This window comes from Lottia gigantea (genome assembly GCF_000327385.1).
Source record: "Lottia gigantea unplaced genomic scaffold LOTGIsca_11, whole genome shotgun sequence".
In the NCBI taxonomy this organism is placed as follows: domain Eukaryota; kingdom Metazoa; phylum Mollusca; class Gastropoda; family Lottiidae; genus Lottia; species Lottia gigantea.
In genome coordinates, this window is record NW_008707001.1 from 2,025,502 (window position 1) to 2,033,650 (window position 8,149).

The following is an 8,149-nucleotide window of genomic DNA, read 5'->3' on the forward strand; positions in this document are numbered from 1 at the left end:
GACTGTAATTAGCAGCCTGAGAGAGACGCCAGAAGAGAGACACCATGAGAGAGACGCCATGAGAGAGACGCCATGAGAGAGACGCCATGAGAGAGACACCATGAGAGAGACGCCATGAAAGAGACACCATAAGAGAGACACCATGAGAGAGACACCATGAGAGAGACGCCATGAGAGAGACACCATAAGAGAGACACCATGAGAGAGACACCATGAGAGAGACACCATGAGAGAGACGCCATGAAAGAGACGCCATGAGAGAGACGCCATGAGAAAAGCCATGAGAGAGACGCCATGAGAGAGACGCCATGAGAGAGACGCCATGAGAGAGACGCCATGAGAGAGACACCATGAGAGAGACACCATGAGAGAGACACCATGAGAGAGACACCATGAGAGAGACACCATGAGAGAGACACCATGAGAGAGACACCATGAGAGAGACGCCATGAGAGAGACGCCATGAGAGAGACGCCATGAGAGAGACGCCATGAGAGAGACACCATGAGAGAGACACCATGAGAGAGACACCATGAGAGAGACACCATGAGAGAGACACCATGAGAGAGACGGCAATCTGACACTGATTTCTAGATTACAGTTCCAATAGCTGTTTGTCAGTTATCTGTTTGTGTACCAGTCTATAGAGTAATGGAGACAGAAACAAGAACCAAAATTTAAAAGTGTCTCTTTTATCAATCATATATAAACACTCTTTGCCTTTTTAACTTGGATTGAGCTACGATTTTGGTGATTCTTACCAAATTATTGATGATAGCTGAGCCTTGAGAAGGAGGAGTCAAACCACATAACATATTAATCAGAGTTGTCTTTCCTGCTCCATTATGACCCAATAAACCAGTTATCTGCCCTTGGTATATATCCAGTGAAATGCCATCGACAGCATGTACATCTTCTTTATCAGAATTTTCAAATGTCTTGCGAATGTTGAAAATCCTGAAATTAAACACCATAAAGTGAAATGAGATGAATGGAGTATTACATCCTACTTTTCTGCACCATGTGGGCTAATGAAGATGGGAAACACCATAAACAATGTCATATACCCATGTATGTTTGATGCGCAAGATATCTGCCTGTTTTTCTTTGTCAGGTTTTACATGGGGGAATTAGGTTAGTTATTTTTGATTTTCAACCATTGAAAAATGCTAACCACCTTGAGCACACAGGGGCCTCAGTATATTGTTCCAACTGAAATTTGAATTGCCTCTAAGAAAATATCTAAAGAATAAGGAACCTGTGCTAGGTGCCCTAAAATAATGTTGCTCAGCTTACCTTAAGGCTGCTTTATTCTCTAAATCAGTTGACACCATTTCAATATCTCCGTCCTTATCCTCCTCGTTGATATTAACATGTTTATTATCTATTAACGAAGTTAGCTCCCCTGATTTCCGGTTATCGCCACACCAAAATGACGGTAGTAAAAAATACCAAGGTTTATATCGTACACCATATTCTCCTGGTGAATAAAAACATTTTAAAAAGCATGAAAGGCTTTGAAAGAAAATTTTTGCCTTGAGGTAGATTCGAACCCAATGCACCACATATTCACTTTTCTGTTTTCTGCAACAGATGCAGTTAAGAAGTGTTCTAGAGGTTATAACAGTACAACACTATAATAGGTTCAAATTAAATGATCAACTGATCATACATGTTCATAATCGACAAACGATCTGAAGATTATTGGAAACTGGACACACGAATAGCAAACTAGGCCTTGACTAACAGGACAACTCTTGTCTACAGTCTATTCTAATGCATCAGTTGAGATAAGATCTACATACCAGGCCACGTATTCTCGAAACGATCTTCGCACTAGGATGTCCTAGGTTCTTATCTTCTAACATTGACTGTAGGACATCCTAGGTTCTTATCTTCTAACATTGACTGTAGGACATCCTAGCGCTAAGATCGTTTTGAGAATATGTGGCCAGGAGCGATGGATGTGCCTCCAAGTTCCAACTAATGACCTACTCTGCAAAAATAAAAAAAGCAGTCTATTGCTGATGTCCTGAGGTTTAGCAAAAGACTAGCTGGAATACGGGATTTTTGTGAACCTGTTCTTATCCTTGTAAAATAGTTTACCTACCTGGTATGACTCTATCTAAATAAAACGCCAACAGTCCATATAACACTGCATCAACAGCTAACATTATAATAGGCCCAGAGAGGGGGAAATCCCCTAAATTTATTGTGTCAAAGGTCATCCCACCTTTAGCTACAGAGAGAAAAAATCCCTGAAATGACAAAATCATCCCTGTTAATATGAGAGTGAAAAGGGTGCGTAATAAAATGATACTTAATGTCCTACTATTCTGCGTCTGACGGTTATTTAAGATGGTTGATGACGAGCAGTCTAAAATAAGGACAATTTTGTCAGGATTGGCTGGCCTAATCTTTCTCCATGGCATGTGTTTCCTTTCGTGTCTTTCTCAATTGTGATGATCCATAATTACCTGATCCACAGCCAAACTCAGGGCGACGGGTGACAACAAACATAAAGCATATCTTCCTGCAGGGCTGATAGAATAGGAATAACCATCAGGAGTTATTGTTCTTGTTTCACTGACGACAAAATACAACATACTGGCGATCAGAGTGAAGAAACTGGCGATGAAGCCAGCAGTTTTAGCTTTATTGAAAAATGGAGATATCATGAACGATAAATTGATAATGGATAATCCATATAAATACAGGATTAGGAAAAAGATGAAGATGTTGCTGTTTTGAAAGAAGTCTGCTGCGTAGGCTATCACCACCACTATCAACGTAACTAACAAGATTATAGCAGCATACACAATACCCCATGATAACCTGAAAAACATAATCCATCAAATTACAAATATTGAAATCAAAAACGTTACATTACTCCTGGATGCATTTCTATGAATAGTTAGGTGGAAAAGGGCTGGGACTCCTGGAGCACCAGGCCATTAAAGGGAACGGTAAGAAACGTTAAAAACACAAGTGCATTACTTAAATGCAATAAAATCAATGGTGAATATAGGTATTCAATAATATATATACCAAAACGCAGCATCACGAAGTCCCATCATTTTCATCCCAACTCGAATTTTCTTTTCTTTTTCAGCTACGATGTTTGTGGTTAAAAAATTCACGAAAAAACCGTAAGCAAAGACAAAATAAATAGCAGAAATAGTTTGAAGATAAGAAATATCTGATGTGTAGGGTCCTTTTGGCATCAACTGAACGTTGACGTCTGGTAACTCTAGACTGGAACTTAGATTATTCTGAAAAAGGCAAAAAAATTCGTTACTGATTCAACTTACCTCATTCAGCCGCTCATTGGACCAATGATGATTAGTATGATCACTCAGTGGGCTATAATCATCTAAATATTCTTCAGTCTTTAAATCAGATACTCATAGCAAATTTTAAACGTCCAGGTCAAATTTTCGTGGACTTCGAAAAAGAAATCAGAATGGTGAATCTTTACAGAATTGGATTTAGTATTGAGCTTGGCTTATATTTACAAATCTAGTTTTTCTTCTACTGTGAAATGAAATGAAATGAATGGAGTTTTACGTCCTACTTTTCTGCACCATGTGGGCTAATGAAGACGGGCAACGCCATGCAGGGTGCAATGAGGGAAATTTTGCCAGGACAGCAGCATCAGCCTGCTCTATTTCGATTTTCAACCGTCGAGGGATCTTTAACGTGCACAGCCTGTAGCACACGGGGCCTCGGTTTATTGTGCCATCTGAACGACTAGACGCTTTTTCCATGTCAGCCCCTCTAACCTGCATCACTGACAGGGGGAAACCGGTTTGAAAAATCCGAAGGTATTATCTCGACCTTCTGGTTAGCGAGCAAGCGCCTAACTCACTGAGCCACCGCGGCTCCCTTCTACTTTGAAGACTTTCAATTTTTAAATTAAGTATTGATAATCTTGATAGCTAATTACCTTCACAAGAGCTGTCTCAACAAGATTCTGTAACCACACAAATCCAGATGTAAGGAAATTATTGACACGACATCGATCTGAACTTGTTCCATTTGCATCACTTCTACAATCAGCTACAAAACATTAAATATTTCAAGAATAAATACTCTTTTCTTCTTAATTTTGGACTAATGAAGATAGCAATATATTTATTTTACTTTTAGTGTGTTAATGTTTGGTTATTATCTATTAGCAAGTACTTGCTTAGCTTAATAAACTAAAAAAAATAAATAAACGTTTCTTCAATGAAGGAATTTTACAAGGGCACTGGCATTGGCCTGCTCTTTCCGATTTCCAACTGTCGAGTGATCTTTAATGCATAGGCCCTGTAACACAATGTTTAGTCGAACAACTAGATGCTTACAAATTTCAACCCCTCAGATCTCCATTACTGACATGGGCAAAAAATTACAGAGAATTACAATGTTTGAAAAAAAAGATTAGAAAAATAAACTTACAAGATGAAAGAGCCTGAGTGAAAAAATCTCTACCAGACATGAGTTTATAGTCCAGTCTGATGGCATACGTCATCACACTCGCTGTCTGATAGCTGAACATCAATCCTCCCCCGACACGTTTGGGGTCGCGTTTATATTCCAATTCCATTGTCTCTATATCAGTGAAATATTCAGTTTGTATTCCAGCCATGCTTGAGGCGTCTGTCATGATACTTCTAACCTCTGTTGTATTTGGCGTAACAAAAATGGTTTTACTCATGTTGAACTGTGTGAGAGAGTTCACAGGGAAGCCATCAATGGCTGGCTGAGTCGATGGTTTGGATAAAGCTTTGATCATGGCCAGTATTCCAATAAAATATATAGGATAAAACACCTCCTGTAATTATATAATAAATATATACATTTTTTTGTCATGTGCTACGGTGAACATTTGTGAAAAATTTGCATTCATTTACTGAAATTTACCTAGTCACCGAACACTTAATGACAACGTTCATCGTGGCGTATGAATACACAACATATCAACAAATGAACACATTAGTGTTATTGTATAAACATTAGTGTTATTGTATAAACATTAGTGTTATTGAACCTAAGTTGTTATCCTTGTAAAATTTGTAGTTTATTTCTTTTTCTTTCTTGTTAAACCACCCGCAAAATATAAATCATCCCACTGACCTGTATCAACTGTTTTTTGGTTCTCTTCTTCAGTAAAATATTCCTCCATATTAAAACTTTCAGTTGCTGGATGAAGGAAGCCATTTTTATTGTATTTCTCTTCTTCACTATATCTTTAATACAAAAAAAATGGGTTAAATCAAATCTCTTATATGGACTATAAGAGGTCTGTTAAAGGAATTATTTCAAATATAAGGTTCTGAACAATTATAAGGTTCTGAACAATTATAAGGTTCTGAACAAATATAAGGTTCTGAACAAATATAAGGTTCTGTACAATTATAAGGTTCTGAACAATTATAAAGTTCTGAACAATCATAAGGTTCTGAACAAATATAAAGATCTGAACAATTATACAGATCTAAACAATTATAAAGATCTGAACAATTATAAGGTTCTGAACACATATAAGGTTCTGAACAATTACAAGGTTCTGAACACATATAAGGTTCTGAACAATTATAAGGTTCTGAACAATTATAAAGATCTGAACAATTATAAAGTTCTGAACAATTATAAATACGTTTCTGAACAATTATAAGGTTCTGAAAATTATAAGGTTCTAATCAAATATAAGGTTCTGAACAATTATAAGGTTCTGAACAATTATAAATACGTTTCTGAACAATTATAAGGTTCTGAACAATTATAAAGTTCTGAACAATTATAAAGTTCTGAACAATTATAAATACGTTTCTGAACAATTATAAGGTTCTGAAAATTATAAGGTTCTAATCAAATATAAGGTTCTGAACAATTATAAGGTTCTAATCAATTATAAGGTTCTGAACAATTATAAATACGTTTCTGAACAATTATAAGGTTCTGAACAATTATAAGGTTCTGGACAATTATAAATTCGTTTCTGAACAATTATAAGGCTCTGAACAATTATAAGGTTCTAATAGAATATAAGGTTCTGAACAATTAAAAGATTCTGAACAATTATAAGGTTCTGAACAAGAAGAAATCTGTACTATAAGTGAGAGGTAATACATCTTGGACCTCATGTGCCAGTTGGTACCGTACTTCTAAGCAGAAACAATAAATGAGATACTTTATGTTATTACAAAGAGTTTATTTCCGTAAATTTTCTATATCACGATATTTGAACCTATTCTATTGTGATACAAAAATAAAAAAAATCTCATATCGCCCAACTCTAACTATATACAGACATTGAGGATATCAAATTCTCTTCCTCTTTCTCTTTTGTTATTCAGATAAAAATCACATTACAATTTATTGCTTAATCAAGCGCAGTGGATATTAAGATGTGTACAAATCGCGTTTTATTTTCGCTATTTTGCTTGAACTTCTGGTTACCCATGCGCAGTATAAAATTTTACAAATTCTCAGTAATTATGACTTGGGGACAAATTCACCAGCCTCTCTGTGACCTAGCCAGTGCTTTCATTGAGACTCGTCTCAATACACCCTAACACCAGCCTAAAATTAACCTTACAATAGAATAATACCTTAATCTTTTTTTAAGTTTTTTAACTTGCTATCTAATTTAATTAAATTTGTATAAAAAATACATTCTCCCTTGAGCTTTACTATAGATACCAAAACTTATGCCAAATTTAACTTTTGTTATAGTGAAAATTCTTAAAAACTAGTAAGAGAGAATCCCATGAAAAGTGACATTTTAAAGTGATACTACGTGTTACAGAATGAATATCAAAATTAAGTTCTCGAAATGGTCAATATGAGTATATTCAGCAGTTAGCCTACCTAGTCCCAGTAAAATCTGTATAGGCCTACCGGTAATTGGAAAATCTTAATATTAAGCGTTTTTCAATATTTAATCGATATTTATAGATAATCATTAAGTTTTTTGAATTTATCATTTATCGCATATCTACTGGTTCTTATTCGCCAAGTTTAAAATTCTTAAATTTTATGTTAATTCCAAGACGTATCCCTTTAAATCTGGCCCTAAATGTGCCCATATAATCCCATCTCGTATATCACTTTCGGGCTACCTATGAGCCAAAAATAATGTACTGTTAAAGTGAAAACAATTGTAAATATTACTTGTAAAATCTTAAGTGAAGGCCCTACTTATCAATAAGCCAATAAACCAAGTTTCATTTTGCCCTACTTTTTATCCTTTAATTAATAGAAAAGTAGGTCAAAAAAGTCAAGACCTGTAACAGCCCCTAAAAAGCTACATACCAGCCTATTCACACATCCATCAACATAATTTCATAGTTTAGTATTTGTGACTAAGTCGACTTCAATTTTTATCTCATAATTTCATTTATTGACAGTTGACACTGATAGATTCAATGTTTCTAAATGTCCCCGCTCCCCCTATCACTATCATATCAACGATGTCGATGTCACAGGATTTTTTGTCCCACTCTGACGAATTATGATCCAAGACAAGCCAACCCATATTTTACCTGTTAATAGATCTTGAGTTAAAATTCACTAAATCGTTCCATCATATCCAAAATCTTCAAGAAAATGTGAAATATTGCAATCTTGCACACTGGATTGTTTCCATTCATAAACAAGCCCTATTCACGTGACTATAGTCGCGACTCTCCAGTCTCTATAGTAAAAATAATAGTAGAGCAGTCATTAGAAATATTTCACGTGATTACCTGGGTAACCATTTCATTTTATTTATTTATTCAATATTGCGAAATAGTAAATATCATCACGAGTTTATTCGACATGTTTACAATTAAAAATACTTTTTGGCACTCAGGATTTCACAAACGAGAATTAAGTAGAGCAAATAGCTACTCTAACGGAAAATTTACCTGGAATTTCTTAATTAACAATTACCTAGGGTCGAAAACTCGGACACTGAAACTGATTGGGTCATGGACTAGGACCAGTGGTGTTTCTAACAAACATTAGATGAAGGGGCCGAGCAGGGGCCACACAGGCTACTCTTTCACATTTAATTTTTTTTCAATTTGAAAGTCGGGATGGAGGGGAGGGGGAGGGGGAGGGGCAAAGCCAGACTTCTTTTTCAGGGTGTGTGAGGGTGTGTGTGGAAAGGGGGGGG

General features: G+C 35.9%; 2 protein-coding genes across 2 annotated transcripts in view; both read right to left on the bottom strand.

The window, feature by feature from the left end:
- The window catches only part of LOTGIDRAFT_110141 (hypothetical protein), a gene marked incomplete at both ends in the record, with an annotated part of 4,632 nt that extends 2,356 nt beyond the window's left edge, over positions 1 to 2,276 (bottom strand). The window contains 3 exons of the mRNA XM_009047120.1: positions 762 to 957; positions 1,297 to 1,480; positions 2,111 to 2,276. Coding sequence (XP_009045368.1) covers positions 762 to 957; positions 1,297 to 1,480; positions 2,111 to 2,276 — 546 coding nt within the window. The remainder of the gene's footprint in view (positions 1 to 761; positions 958 to 1,296; positions 1,481 to 2,110) is intronic.
- Positions 2,277 to 5,306: 3,030 nt separating this feature from the next.
- On the bottom strand, positions 5,307 to 7,748 carry LOTGIDRAFT_156484 (hypothetical protein; the record flags this gene model as incomplete). The annotated part of the gene is made up of 2 exons (XM_009047121.1): positions 5,307 to 5,666; positions 7,737 to 7,748. 2 exons carry the CDS (start codon positions 7,746 to 7,748, stop codon positions 5,307 to 5,309), a joined length of 372 nt encoding a protein of 123 aa, XP_009045369.1.
- Positions 7,749 to 8,149: the final 401 nt, after the last annotated feature.